Below are 16,351 nucleotides of genomic sequence, written 5' to 3'. Positions count from 1 at the left end.
TCACCCAATGCAGAAGATTTGTTACAGATTGGGTTTTTTTGATGGCTTGTGCTTGACTATTGCTAATGATATCCAGCTGCATCATCTCCCAGACAGCAGACCTTAAATCCACATCTTCCAGGCAAAACAGACATGTCAATGTCACCTGCACTTCTTTCTCTGAGGATGACATTAATTGTTGAAAAATATAGAGATGACTGAGTTTAGTGCTAATTCAGTTTTTGACTTTTTTTTTGCATGAGACTGTGATAATTAATATTCTAATTTCAAAATGAGTTATGTGGTAGGATGAAACATGATGGAAAGTGCATCCATGCTGAACTTATATAAGTGAACACTATTTAGTGTGGATAACAAATATGAATTCTTGAAAATGTTAAATATAAAAATGAGATATTTGAGCCATTAAAAGTGACCTGGGAATGATGTAATGAATCAAACATGAGTTCTGACTAACACAAAGGATTCAAGGAATTCAGGAGCTATTTAAACTGTGTGTATCAACCAGTCAGCCATATGTCCAGAAAATTTTGCTGAACAGACAAATATCTGATATCTTCATGTAAATATGAAGTCAAATAAACATGCTTAAATATTCATCTGAGGATAAGATAGTGCAGTGTACACACACACCAAACATTTTTTCACAGAGTCAGTCATTCATGTTGATTTGCAAAAATCATAAAACAAAGAATCGACTTTTGTTTTTTATTTAGATCTTGCATAGGAAAGGTGATGAGGATTAAAAACTGATGATGAATCATTAAAACCTTGGAAACAGCCAAAATCCACAGGGTAAACCTCCATATTTCAGGAGGTCTAAAAGCATGCGTGTCAATATCACAAGTGAAGCCAATGTGGAATTTTTGAAATATCAATGCCATTGACTCTCTGAACTTGTGTGATGAGTTTTGCATGAACAATGTAGTTTTATTTAAATTCTAAAGCATTTGACAGTTTCTGTATGATCAAAAATGTCTGACATAACTCTGTGATTGGCTACATCACCCAGCAACAATCTGGCCCACACAACCATATTCTTGAAAACTGACCTTGCGTGTATTTTGACCAAACTCTCTCCATCAACTCCATTCACCAATTTTAACTAAATGATATTTACTGCCACGTATATATACTCCATCCTCAAAGGATCACAAATAAAAACACTCAAAGGATAAGACAAGTAGAGGGCAATTCAACATGATGAGATTAAGAAATGCTGAAACTAATGTTAGAGTAGTATTTTAAAAAAGAGGTCCCCTTTGGCATTTCACTGCTGAAGGTAAATATTTTGATTATAACATATATGATGCCTAGTATTTAAAATTGATTTTATTATTAAAATGTTAGCTTTTAACTCATGTGCATACACATGTACTTGTGTCGTCTTTTAGTGGATGGAAACAATGCTAATCCTTCAGACAGAGGAGAATAGTCTGGGGAAAATGTCCACTGTTTTATAGGGGAGCAGCAACTTGATCTTCTGTAATAAGTACATAAAACTATAGAGCCACAGTGCTATTCCCTTCTTAGGTGGAAAAAATCTGACTCTTGTCAGGTAAACGCTTGGCAAATAGTAAGTTGCATTCCTAACACCCACATGAGGCACAAGAATAGTTGGATTAACAACTCCAATGTCATGCTGTCAGCTGCTGTTTATTTAAATTAAAATGTCACCATCCAGAAATAAATTAGGAAGTTGAAAAACGATAAATTTCTTAAACATACAGTACTTTGGCACCTGTTCAAATAAATCTATTACATTTGTGGTTTTTTTCGAACTTTACATAGACATTCAGAGTATAGCAGGTTTCGTTTTTGTTGTTGTTCTTTCTTAACTCCCTCTCTCCCACCTTCTACCTCCTTTCCTGCCTCCCTCTCCCCTACATTCTCCCCTTTCCTCCTCCCCTCCTTCCCTTCCTTTCTTCCTTCCTCCCTGTCTCGCTCTGTGTCGCCATTGTCTTATCTATGCTAATTAGAGAGGTTAAAAAAAAGTTTCATCAATACACTCAATACACAATTATCAGATGCTTTACTTGCATGTTAAAAACATGTTGTTTCTCTTATGTCTATCTAAATATAGCTACACCTAACAGATTTAAAAATGCACTTCCTACGACTGGTCTTCCTAGGGTATGTGTTATTCCTACCTTTGATATGAAACTAACATGCCTTCCCCATGGGCTTTCTTCCCCTTCACTTCCTGTCATTTGAAGGTTTAACATTTTGGCCCCATTACTCTAAGACCTCCCCTGTGATTATCCCTATCCCGAGATATTTTAAGCTCTTTTTTGGCTCCGGGTTCATGGCACCACGGGCCATTTCTTTTCAGGAGCCAATTTGGTCATAAGTCAGAAGAGAATAACATCTTGGAAAGAAAAATACTCTCTCTCTTTTCCCATGTGGATGATTCTTGCCTATGACTTTGCAGGTTGTAAATGATTCAAATGCACACTATAATGCAGGTTAATCAAATATGAGACAGTGGTATACAAACATATTCAGCATTAACAACATGGAGATATTTACTTGGCCGGGTTTTCCATTTTCACATAAAAATGCCTCATATTCGGATGCGAATTCAGGGGCGTTGTCATTGACATCCAGCACTTTAATAGCAACAGGTACTCGGGATATCTGACTGTGGTTCCCTATGGGAAGGAAAAAATAACATCAGCATTGAGGATACTGCATTTTAACGTGCAACTCAACTTTCTTCTCGAAAGCCTGTGTGTCTGTTTTAACTTCTCTTAATTAGGGTGTTTTCAACATGGTGATTATGGAATCTGACCATTCAGCAAGGAAAAATAGCAAGTGCTTGGCTGCTTTAAAAAAAAAAAGTATAAATTACTATTCTAAACACCATTTGTTGGAGCTTAGCTGGACAGACTGTCTCAGAACAAATTAAACGAGGCTTCCTAGATGAAGAAAGCTTTATTTTATTGATAAAGCCCATTGTATGAAAGGAAAAAGAATTCTAAGATTTATCTCTTTGTTTATCTTGGGTAGAACACAGCCCATTTTTGCACTATTACATGTTTGACTGACTTATAAAGATAAACATTAAAAACCCAAAAAAGGCTAGAACCACATTAACTGTTGAGAAGATATCTTTAATAATGATAAAGGGGATAATCTTAAAGATAGGGACTCATATCTTATATGAATTTTATTTTGTACTAAAAATTGACCTTGGGATCTTTTTGGATTAGATAAGCCAAGTTATTTTAATATTGTCATTTTCATAAAGATTTTCATCAATGTAAACAGATAATAATCTTTTAATCTTTCCATGTCAATTCCAGTAGCATGGAACTTAATGTATAATCCTTAATCTTTAAGTCTTTAAATTTAAAAAGTTATATGCAGACACACACACACAAACGTGCATGCACAGAAATAAGGTTCATTAATACATTGCTAACCTGGCCACATGATATTTTTTTTATTTGTAATAAATGCAATACTGTTTGACTCTGACTGTACCATGTAATAATCTTTTGATCATGTGTAAATTACACAGAATGTATTGAAAAATGGAGAATTATTTGTGTTTCTGTGGCACTGAATATTTATAAGCAAGTCAAGAGAAGATAGATCTTTAGCTTTTGAATATGAAGAAATAGACTTGTATTTGATATATCAAACTCTTCTTTCTGACAGCTGATTAAATTTTGACCTCTGAAACCTTCAAATATTCATTTTTTTCCATTAAATATAAAAGTATTTTAAAGCACATGCCAAATAATCAGAGCCATGTTACAAATTTATAGTTGGTTAACCCCACTGGCAATGCTACAAGATTTGAATTGGGTTAACTATCATGTCTATTCACCAATATGCTAATTTGATTAACTATGGATGGATGAACATCATCCTTTGGAATTCCAACCACTAAGTAATGAAATATAATCTCACTTCCCCAAAATCACACCAGTAGCCTCAAATGTCTCACCTCTACTACTCCTTTTTCTTTTACTCTATTATGTCTGATGAATTAACTCATTCCCATTCAGAGAGGATGCATGCAGCTCCCCGCTTCAATGTAAGGGAAAGTTTTTGTAGCATGTGACCCTAAGACAAGAAACTTACATTGTTCCTTTTATCTACTTGAATCAGGTAGATGAATGAGTTATAAGGTATTTGCAATAAGGTCTGATTATATCCTTAAAGAGGTTCCTCTCTTTTCTAGTCTGACCACGAGCTCAAGAGCAGTTGCTAAAGTATAGACAGGAATCTAGTGTTTGCAGGAGACAAGTAGTTTGGTGCCCCATCTCTGTCTTCCACTACGAATGCAATTCTGAAAATGATATTTAACCTCATTTTATTCCTGAGGAAACTGAAACTCAATATCTTGACACTGTAGTTACAGAACTGTTACATACACTATATGAGAAAAAGTTAGAAGTGCTCAGATCATAGCGGGTGCCTAGTCAGGAGTATCTTATAGCCTTTATGTTTTATCAGTGGAAGTGTTAGCGCTGTCCACGTTCAGTGTGCACTATGTCCAGTACAAGGTATTTCTTAGAATCGTTTCATTCAGTCCTCACCAAGGAGCTGTGAAACAGGTAATATGATGTGGAGATGGATGCTCAAATGGCTTCATGTCTTTACCAATACATATCAATTTAAAATTAACTCCAAGACTCCAAAATCGAGTTTTGACCTTCCAAACATGAAGGTATTATATCAATGAAGTTTAAAACAAAGTATATTTTGTTTCTTTGTAAGGTAACTAATCATTGTCATTTCTTCAAGAATGCATATAGACTTGCTGTATTTATTTCAAGTTTGACTAAAGTTTGAGTACAAATATAAAAATCAAGCCGGCTAAATCTAATGGGTTGTGCCATCTGATATTCTCAGAACTGCACTAATAATCAGCAAGCCTCTCTGTGAAACTAAACAATTTAAATTTTGTATTTTTCTTTATTCTTCTATTTCACCCTAGCAAAGCCTCTTTACTTGATTAATTTTATTTTGTAATTCTCTGTATTTCAACCTTGAGAACTATTGCTTATTTATTTATATACCAATCATTTCTTCCTTGCCACATTTTTAGACCAACGTTTGCATATATAAATGATTAGAGGAGCCTTCTATTATGCTTTAGTCTCATTAACCATTCAGTTCATAAACAGACGATGATCAACACAGATTTGAACAGTGAGTAATAGGTGCATTGTCTTAGAAGACTATATAAGTACAAGAAAAAGCTATCATACTCTTTAAACATGATTTTGCTCCTAGAGAAGTGAAGAAAATGCTGATCTTATCAAGTTAGATTCACTGAAAATTGTTAATGGGGCAAAGTCTACTAAATGTGATATTTTTGCCTTCCCTCTTATGCCTTGTATACATACACACACACTTCAAAGGCAAACATGAATATAAAGATTTTACTCTCACTATTTTGGCAGAAGGATAATTATGCCAAGGCACATATTCTTCTCTTTTCTTAATGTCACACTTGTAATGAATGTAGTTATCTCGTAGATCTAAATGGCCAGCAGGTGGTAAAACTCAAGCATAGAGGATAGGGAATCTCTATAAGCTTCTTTTTGAGATAACTCTCAACATTAAAGTGATATATGGTTTCCTCTGATTGTAAGATCTGGAACAAGGTAGGTGTTTAACTATCCAGGGGCCCAGATCCCTAGAACAATACCATCTGATTTTGTTGTTTTTGTTGTTAAAAGTAATACAGCTTTGGGAGCTATCACTTAATACTGTTACAAGATCACGAGCATATGATCATTGGTGAGTCACTGAAATATTTTTGGATGAGATTACAATTTTAAAAGTTAGCAGTCAGCTTTCTGACAAGAGAAGTTATGGTTTAATTTGTTTTCTTAAATGTATGAATGTCCCAGACACTTTGAATATTTCTAGAAACTGCTAAAACAAAGAGGAAAACAAAAAAAATATGCGTGCATGCTCAGTCCCTTCACTCATGTCCAGCTCTTTGCGACCCCATGGACTGTACCCCACTAGGCTCCTCTGCCCATGGGATTTCCCAGGCAAGAATACTGGAGTGGGTTACCATGCCCTCCTCCAGGGGATCTTCCTGACTCAGGGATTGAACCCATGTCTCCTGCAGCCCCTACATTGCAGGCAGATTCTTTACCACTGAGCTGTCTGGGAAGCCCCAATAAAATATAACAACAAACTAGTGCTATATATCCCCCAAATATCCCCAAATGTGTTATCATTATCTATATTAGATGAATGTGCATGATTGAAATTATTTCATCTTATCATAATTTTTGACACAAGTGTCATATTTACATGCTGAAGATTCACTTTTATCTAAATTAATGAAATGATGGGAGTTCAAATTTTAAAGATATTATAGAGCAATAAAATTAATTAGATATGCTTCTAAGGAAATTATTCATGTCCTTTGTGACTGGCCCCCAAATGTTTGCCTTTCATCTGATACACAAACATTAAATATAAAGATATTATAATTAGAAACTTGATTAGCATTCATTAAAGATTAATTTTCTAAACACAGGAGATGTGACAAAGTGGTCTGGAAGGGAAAGCCCATTTCAATTGGCCACAAAAGTCAACTCTTTTCACAAATGATGGAAAAAGGCTGAAATGGCACCTGGTATAAACAATTCCTTGACTTCTACCATTTGAATCTTAGTGACTTTCTGTCACCTCTCTGTCACATAGCCTCATGAATTGCCCATTAATTTTGCCCTTTTATAATCAAAGGTAATGGAATACTGCCAAGTATATGTTACTTGGGAATTTGCTTCTAACTAGTTTCCACAAGCTGCTGTTTTTGCAGGCATCAACTGAAATAAACAGCCTCTCCTTTTCAGGCTATAAGAGAGAAAAAATAATTTGACAAATTTAGATATACTGGTGGGCTCAATAAATAATTCTTGAGCCTTCCACGAGTAGAAGGGTGGAAGGCATGAGTAGTAAATTACAGTCAACAGGGGGAATGCAAAATAAGAGAATTTATAATTGAATAGGGATGAGAGGAATGGTGGAAGTTTATAAAATAGGATGATTTGAATTGAATATATGATAGAAAAGATAGCATCTTAGGAAATTTAAAATAAAGCTGATGGAAGTTTCCAAAAAGATTTTGGAAAATAATTTCAATAGTGAATTTAGGCTCTCTGGTGACTAAGGAAAAGTTTTCAATGCACATTTTGCCCATAAATAGTGTGATTATTTCTAAATCACTAGTCATGGTTTATTAATCCATATATTATTAAACAGCATAGAAATGAGGTGAAATATAATTACCCAGTGGACACCAGCAGGGTACAAAAGCTGCTGGGAATTTTTAAAAAATTTTATTGGACAAATATATCACTTGTATGTGGAATCTAATTAAAAATGGTACAGATAAACTTATTTACAAAACAGAAACAGACTCACAGATGTAGAAAACAATCTTATGGTTATCAGGGGGGTAAAAGGGGAAAGGAATAAATTGGGAGATTGGGTCTGATATATAGATACATATATAAAATAGATAACTAATAAGGACCCAATAAGCCCAGGAAACTCTACTCAATATTCTGTTGGGAATATTTTTTATAGGTTTTTCTCTTTACAGTATTATTTTTATGCATTACCCTTTCACTATCATAGCAACTGTATTGATGCATCAGTTAAAACGCAATCTATTATTTCCCTCAAATACATACCAAGAAATTTCAGCATCAAGGGAACCAGTTGAACACCAGAATTTTTACAATTTTTGATTATGTGATTGTGAAAATTCCAGCAAACCAGGCTGTAAAGAGGAGTCATTCTGTTTTATTCCTTAAAATCACCTTCATATTTAGAACAGTTTCCAACTAAATGAGAACTTTAATCAGATGGTGGCTTCGGTATCAAATAAACAAAGCTTGTAAGGTATAGCTTTTGTGTGAACCAAGTAGTAGCTCTCAGAAGAAAGGTGGGGAAATGCTTTCTTTCACTGTGAAAGTTGTGGAGTTAGACATATTTGAAAATGCCTTAAACTCTCCAGAGAAAACAACTCTTAAATGGTGACTTTAGTTCAAGTCCTCACTGACCCCTGTCTGTGTTCCCTGCTGACTGTGAAAATGCATGCTGTTTGGCGCCAGCATTTTCAAATGTTCTCTAAAAGGGGAGAAAACGTGTAGGGCTCTTATTTATTACATTCATCTTAAGTGAATCTACATGTACTGGAGTCCTTGGCAAGCCCTCACTCCACCTTCTCCTACACTCTATAATGAACCTTCAGTGTCCTTATTTCGGCTCACAAGAGTTGAAGTCCTAAAGAGTACGGTAGGCACATTTATGGTCGTAAAATTCTATGGAAAAATTTTGGAGCCGTTAAAGTAAGGACTGATGTTATGAACCTCTCAGATACTATGAGTTTATGAAATGTGAAGCTTTAACAGTCACATTCTATATAAAGGCAACCTTAATGGCAGTTTATAAATGAGAAATCAGTACTAACGGGAATAGAACTATTACATTTTCCATTTTTATATTAATATGTTATATAATACTTTGCTGCTGTGTGCTTAGTCACTCAGTCATGTCTGACTCTGTGACCCCAAGGACCCTCTGTCCATGGGGATTCTCTAGGCAAGAATACTGGAGTGGGTTGCCATGCCCTCCTCCAGGGGTTATATAATACTGCCTACTCTTACTAGTCTTATTTTCAATAACATTTTACTTTAACTTAAAATTTACAAATATGCATTATTTGCCAAACTTTTTCCCAAGATCTTTTTTTAAAAAAATTATTTACTTTTAATTGAAGGATAATTTCTCTACAATATTGTGTTGGTTTCTGACAAACATCAACATGAATCAACCATAGGTATACATATGTCCCCTCCTTCTTGAACCTCCCTCCCACTTCCTTCCACATTCCACCCCTCTAGGTTGTTAGAGAGCCCTGGTTTGAGTTCCCTGAGTCACACAACAAATTTCCATTGGCTCTCTATTTTACATATGGTTATGTAAAATAACCTGTGTTACTGTGTTACTCACTGTGTTACTCTCTGTGTTAACTCTCTCCTTACAACCTCCCCCCTCCTTCCCCTCTGCCGCAACCTCCATGTCCATAAGTCTGTTCTCTATGTCTGTTTCTCCCCTGCTGCCCTATAAATAAGTTGATCCATACCATCTTTCTAGATTCCATTTATATGTGTTAATATATGATATTTGTTTTTCTCTTATAATAGGCTCTAGGTTCATCCACCTCATCAGACTTGACTCAAATGTGTTTCTTTTTATGGCTGAGTAATATTCCATTGTGTATATGTACCACAGCTGCTTTATCCATTCATCTGTCTATGGACATCTAGGTTGCTTCCATGTCTTGGCTATTGTAAACAGTGCTGCAGTGAACATTGGGTTACATGTGTCTTTCAATTTTGGTTTCCTCAGGGTATATGCTTCAGAGAGGGATTGCTGGGCCATATGGTGGTTTTATTCCTACTATTTTAAGGAATCCCCATACTATCTTCCATAGCAGCTTTATCAGTTTACATTATCACCAACAGTGCAAGGGGGTTCCCTTTTCTCCACACCATCTCCAGCATTTATTGTTTGTAGATTTCTTTATGATGGCCATTCTGACTGGTATGAGGTGATATCTCATTGTAGTTTTGATTTGTGTTTCTCTAATAATGAATGATGTTGAGCATTTTTTCATGTTTATTAGCCATGTGTATGTCTTCTTTGGAGAAATGTCTGCTTAGGTCTTTTGCCCACTTTTTTATTGTGTTGTCTGTTTTTCTGGCATTGAGCTGCTTGTATATTTTTGAGAATAATCCTCTATCAGTTTCATTTTCATGTTTCATTTGATATTATTTTTCCCATTCTGATGGTTGTCTTTCACCTTATTTATAGTTTCCTTTGCTATGCAAAAGCATATGCTTAATTAGGTCCCACTGGTTAATTTTTGTTCTTACTTCCATTACTCTAGGAGATGGGTCATAGAGGATCTTGTCATGATTTATGTCATAGAGTGCTCTGCCTATGTTTTCTTCTAAGAGTTTTATGGTTTCTGGGCTTATATTTAGCTCTTTAATGCATTTTGAGTTTTATTTTTGTGTAGGGTGTTAGGAAGTGTTCTAATTTCATTCTTTTACACAGAGATGTCTGGTTTTCCCAGCAGCACTTATGAGTTCCAAAGAATAGGAAGAAGAGATAAGAAAGCCTTCTTCAGAGATCAATGCAAAGCAATAGAGGAAAACAACAGAATGGGAAAGACTAGAGATCTCTTCAAGAAAATTAGAGATATCAGGGAATATTTCATGCAAAGATGGGCTCAATAAAGGACAGAAATGGTATGGACCTAACTGAAGCAGAAGATATTAAGAAGAGATGGCAAGAATACACAGAAGAACTGTACAAAAAGGATCTTCACGACCCGGATAATCACGATGGTGTGATCACTCATCTAGAACAGACATCCTGGAATGTGAAGTCAAGTGGGCCTTAGAAAGCATCACTATGAACAAAGCTAGTGGAGGTGATGGAATTCCAGTAGAGCTATTTCGAATCTTGAAAGATGATGCTGTGAAAGTGCTGCACTTAATATCCCAGCAAATTTGGAAAACTCAGCAGTGGCAACAAGACTAGAAAAGGTCAGTTTTCATTCCAATGCCAAAGAAAGGCAATGCCAAAGAATGCTCAAACTACCGAACAATTGCACTCATCTCACACGCTAGAAAAGTAATGCTCAAAATTATCCAAGCCAGGCTTCGTCAATACGTGAACCGTGAACTTCCTGATGTTCAAGCTGGTTTTCAAAAAGGCAGAGGAACCAGAGATCAAATTGCCAACATCCGCTGGATCATGGAAAAAGCAGAAGTGGCCCAGAAAAACATCTATTTCTGCTTTATTGACTATGCCAAGGCCTTTGACTGTGTGGATCAGAATCAACTGTGGAAAATTCTGAGAGAGATGGGAATACCAGACCACCTGACCTGCCTCTTGAGAAATCTGTAGGCAGGCCAGGAAACAACAGTTAGAACTAGACGTGGAACAACAGACTGGTTCCAAATAGGAAAAGGAGTGCGTCAAGGCTGTATATTGTCACCCTGCTTATTTAATTTCTATGCAGAGTACATCATGAGAAACGCTGGACTGGAAGAAACACAAGCTGGAATCAAGGTTGCTGGGAGAAATATCAATAACCTCAGATATGCAGAGGAAACCACCCTTACGGCAGAAAGTGAAAAGGAACTAAAAAGCCTCTTGATGAAAGTGAAAGAGGAGAGTGAAAAAGTTGGCTTAAAGCTCAACATTCAGAAAACGAAGATCATGCCATCCGGTCCCATCACTCCATGGGAAACAGATGGAGAAACAGTGGAAACAGTGTCAGACTTTATTTTGGGGGGCTCCAAAATCACTGCAGATGGTGATTGCAGCCATGAAATTAAAAGACGCTTACTCCTTGGAAGAAAAGTTATGACCAACCTAGATAGTATATTCAAAAGCAGAGACATTACTTTGCCGACTAAGGTCCGTCTAGTCAAGGCTATGGTTTTTCCAGTAGTTATGTATGGATGTGAGAGTTGGACTGTGAAGAAGGCTGAGCACCGAAGAATTGATGCTTTTGAAGTGTGGTGTTGGAGAAGACTCTTGAGAGTCCCTTGGACTGCAAGGAGATCCAACCAGTCCATTGTGAAGGAGATCAACCCTGGGATTTCTTTGGAAGGAATGATGCTAAAGCTGAAACTCCAGTACTTTGTCCACCTCATGCGAAAAGACCCATTGGAAAAGACTTTGATGCTGGGCGGGATTGGGGGCAGGAGGAGAAGGGGACGACAGAGAATGAGATGACTGGATGGCATCACGGACTCGATGGACGTGAGTCTGAGTGATCTCCAGGAGTTGGTGATGGACAGGGAGGCCTGGCGTGCTGCGATTCATGGGGTCACAAAGAGTCGGACATGACTGAGCGACTGAACTGAACTGAACTGAACTGATGTTTGCCCATTGTATATTTTTGCCTCCTTTGTCAAAGGTAAGGTACCCATATGTGTGTGGATTTATCTCTGAGCTTTCTGTCTTGTTCCATTGGTCTATATTTCTGTTTTGTGCCAGTATCATACTGACAAGACCTTTTTTTTTTTTGATAATAAGTCTCCTTCTAGAATTCTAAGTTAGATTTACATAAATCAGTGATTCATCTTTTATGATTTCTGGGTATTTTTAAAGATTAAGGTAACACTGGCTTAGAACATTACATAAACTTCATGTGTACGACATTAGAGTTCAAGTGCAGTGTACACTAATGTGCTTCCCAAGATACTTTTAACTCTTTGTCTGCTTATCAGTTTGTTTCTTTTTGTTGTCTATATTATTTTGCATTGTGTGTGTGTATGCATACACATTTTATGTGTTTGTTTTATGTACACCTCTCTTTTTTACTGTGTACTACTCTTGCTGAATATGTGACTGGAAAATATCACTCCCTTTTTTCACAGCCCTAAGTGCATGTTTAAATCCTTCTTATACATCTCATCTTTTTTCATACTTTAAGAGGCGAGGAATCAAAGTTTTGTAATGAGTTTATTATTCCTTACATCTCCTTTAGTAATCTAAGTCTTTGCAAAGTCTCTAATTCTACTCTGGCAACAAAAATTGCATTATGCTTCCATTACTAAATCTTCACTGTTCCCCCCCCCTTATTATTTTAAATAGAATTGATTCAAAGTTATTGGAACTGAATTTCTTGGGATTATTCTCACAATGCAATTCAATTTAAATCCTTTATATATTAGAACCTTAATAATGGAGACTCACACTTTCAGAGGAATATAGATTTATCTAATATTCAGTTTAAATGCTTATCAACAGCAGCTTACAATAACAACTGTACATGCACACATAAACATGCACATTTTATCAGAGAAGAAAACTATTACTGTCAACAACCCAGCATGTACTGCATGATCTGTTATGTACTGTCTCTTGAGGTTTGTTGGGTTACCATGAAGACATTATTTTCTTAAGCAGGAATTTGCTTTCAGGGTATCTAAGACTTAAATTTATATTAGTCACATATGAGAGCAGGTAGTAAAGAAATATCCATCTGTGAATATCCAGTGTGCCTAGAAATCACGTGAACTTTAGTCATCTTGCCCATATTAGTCAAAGCCAGGAAGTGGTAAAGCTGAAATATTAGTCCAGAGCAGTTTCATCAATAAGTAAAAAACAAACACACAGAAACAAACAAAACCAGTTCCCCACAGGCTCTCTTTTAGCATAGCACTTGTAAAAGACAACCTTACAATACCATACTTTTAAGATGGACTATTTCCCAAATAATACACTATCCTAATAAACTAGTATATCAAAGAAAGGTGTGATGATTCCATTAACATGAAATTTTTGTTAGTAAATTTATCTTTAGAAATATATGTTTTAATTATTTGGGTAATTTCCTTACATTTTTAGTGTGAGATCAACTTTTGTATTTGAAGTAAGCCATGAAAACAATTAACTGTATAAATCTCAAGATTTTTGTAAGATGAACATACCCCATGTAACCATCACTCAGATCAAGATATCCAGCATAACTAGTATCCCAAAAGGTTCCATGTACCCCTTCTAGGTCATTATGCACTTCAAGGTAACCTGTGCTCTGTTTCTGTTTAAAATGTGTTATTGCTATTATTTTGGCTGCCCTGGGTCTTTGTCACTGTGTGCAGGCTTTCTCTAGTTGCAGGGGAATTAGTCTCCTCTCTAGTCACAGTGCATGGACTTATCGTGTTGGCCTCTCTTGCTGTGGAGCATTGGCTCTGAGCATGCAGGCTTATGTAGTTGCAGCTCATGGCCTCGAGTGTGTGGGCTTAGTAGTTGTGGGGCATCTACTTCCCAGGATCTTCCCAGACCAGGAACTGAACCCATGTCCCCTGTATTGGCAGTCAGATTCTTGACCAATGGACCAACAGAGAAGTCCTACTCTGTTTCTGAACCATATATTAGTTTGCCTTCTTCAGAACATTATAAAGTACACACTTTTGTATCTGACTTCTTTAGCTCGATATATTATTTGTAAGTTCATTCATGAGATTGTAGGCAGTTCACTCTTTTTCATTCTTTGGACAAGAATTTCATTGTATACATATACCACAATTTATTCATTTATCCTCTTACTGATGAATATTTGGGGTGTTTCAGTTTAATGCTATTCTGAAATGTGCTGCTATAAATATTTTGTGTATTTCTGTTGATGCATAAATACATGGATTCCAGTATGTAATATACTAAAGAATAGAGTGGAAGATTATAGAATATGGTCCCTTTCAATTTTAGCATAAGCTTCCAAATATTTTTCTAATCTGGGTGTGCCAGTTTACACTCTGACTAGCAATGCATAGAAGTTCAAGCTGCTGCATGTCTTTAAGACACTTGGAAAAGTCAATTATTTATTATTCATTTTTAATTTTAGCCATTGCAGAGATGTATAGTTATATTTCAATTTCCTCTTATTTTAATATTAATATCTTGATGATTTGATGTTAAAGACATATTATGCTTACTGGCCACTTGGATATATTCTTGTGTGAATGATCTGTTCCACTTTTTGTCATGTTTTAATTGGGTTGTCTTTGTTTTTCTAGTAGATAGCCATACTATATATTAAGGATATGTGTCCTTTGCTAGATATGAGTATCACAATAGCCTTGCCTAGTCTCTGGGTTAATTTTTCACTCGTAATAGTAACTTTTGATAAGCATAAATTCTTAATTAATAAAGTTGAATTAATCAGTCTTCATTCCTATTAACTTTAATACTTTTTGCAATGTATCATTAATTATGCAAGTAATTAATGCAAATTATGCAAATAATCCAGAATTTGAAAATTATTATTTTTTAGAAGATATAACTTTTCTCACATTTACATCTCTGATTTCTCTGAAGATTACTAAAATTGATGGTCTGAGTTAAAGGCCAAGGTTCAATTTTATCCATTCATGTATACCCAGTTCACAATCAACAGTATTGTAAATTCATCTGTCATATCTTTATCATAAATCAGTTGAGTATTTTTGTACAGACTTGTTCCTGGAATTCTCTTTTCTATTTGTGTCTTTTTCTATCTTTATGCTCATACAATCCTCTTTTATTAACTCTTTGTAATACATCTTATATAGTTGTTATGAATATAATAAGCTCAACAATTTTTCTTTTAAAATATTTTCTTCATTGTTTTTCCCTTTACTTTTTATTTTACAAATTTGAGTGTTATTTGCCAAACTGTGGGCATGCACACACACATATACACACATACACAGCTGCTGGGATATTGATTGATATCACAAAGAGTCTACAAATAAATTTAAAGAGGATTGACATCTTTTACATTTGAATCTCCAAATCATGAAGTATGTTCTATTTCATTTATTTAAATCAGTTTCCCAGGTGGCTCTAGTGGTAAAGAACCTGCCTGCAAATGCAGAAGATATAAGAGACATGGGTTTGATCCCTATGTCAGGAAGATCTCTTGGAGGAGAGCATGGCAACCCATTCCAGTATTCTTGCCTGGAGAATCCCCATAGACAGAGGAGTCTGGATGGCTACAGTCCATAGAGTCTCAAAGAGTTGGACACGACCAAAGTGACTGAACATAATTTCTCTCTGTAATGTTCTGTAGTTTTCTGTTTAGAAGTCTTATACTTCATTCATTAGGTTTTGTCATTATTTAATTGAAGTCTTTTTACTATTATAAGAAGTATCTTTATTTTCTGAGTGGTGGTGTTGTTATTTTAAATCATATTTTTATTTTCTAACTCTAACAAGCATGCAAATTTTGCTTATTATTTGTAATAGTTTAACTTTGGTTTTTGCATTTTTATGTACTCAATCATGTTGTCTCTGAATAGTGACAACTTTATTTCTTCCTTTCCAACATTTATATTTTAGTTTCTCATTTCCAATCTCAGGAAGAAAGCTTTCAATATATTGCCCATTAGGTCTGGTATTTGCTGTTTGTTTTCCGTAGCTATCCTTTATCAGATTAAGTTCTTTTCTATTTCTAGTGTGCAAAAAGCTTCTTCATGAACAAGAGATGAATATATAACATTTTCTACATCTGTTGAGAATGATCATATGTTTTCTCCTCTCTTCCCTCAGTACTTTAATTCACATTAATAGATTTTCAAAAGTTATCATCTGTCCTTGTATTCCCTGTGTACTATTATATTTTTATACTAGTGGTTTTGATTTGCTAATATGTCACTAGCATACGCTAATATGTTTATGAGAAGCAGGCTATTAATTCTATTTTGTTGTAATACTCTTGTCAAGTTTTAGCATTAAGATTATGCTGGCTTCATGACATAAGCTGGAAAATGCTCCCTCTTTTACTTCTCTC

General features: G+C 35.4%; 1 protein-coding gene across 1 annotated transcript in view; it reads right to left on the bottom strand.

Moving 5' to 3' along the window:
* Positions 1-1,637: 1,637 nt before the first annotated feature.
* Positions 1,638-16,351, bottom strand: part of CDH8 (cadherin 8) — a 327,579-nt gene continuing 312,865 nt past the window's right edge. The window contains 1 exon segment of the mRNA XM_040253857.1: positions 1,638-2,651. Coding sequence (XP_040109791.1) covers positions 2,467-2,651 — 185 coding nt within the window. The 3' untranslated portion in view covers positions 1,638-2,466.

This window comes from Oryx dammah, unplaced genomic scaffold (assembly GCF_014754425.2).
Source record: "Oryx dammah isolate SB20612 unplaced genomic scaffold, SCBI_Odam_1.1 HiC_scaffold_13, whole genome shotgun sequence".
Taxonomy (NCBI): domain Eukaryota; kingdom Metazoa; phylum Chordata; class Mammalia; order Artiodactyla; family Bovidae; genus Oryx; species Oryx dammah.
The sequence above is the reverse complement of the archived record's forward strand: the minus strand, read 5'-3'. Positions and strand labels throughout refer to the sequence as shown.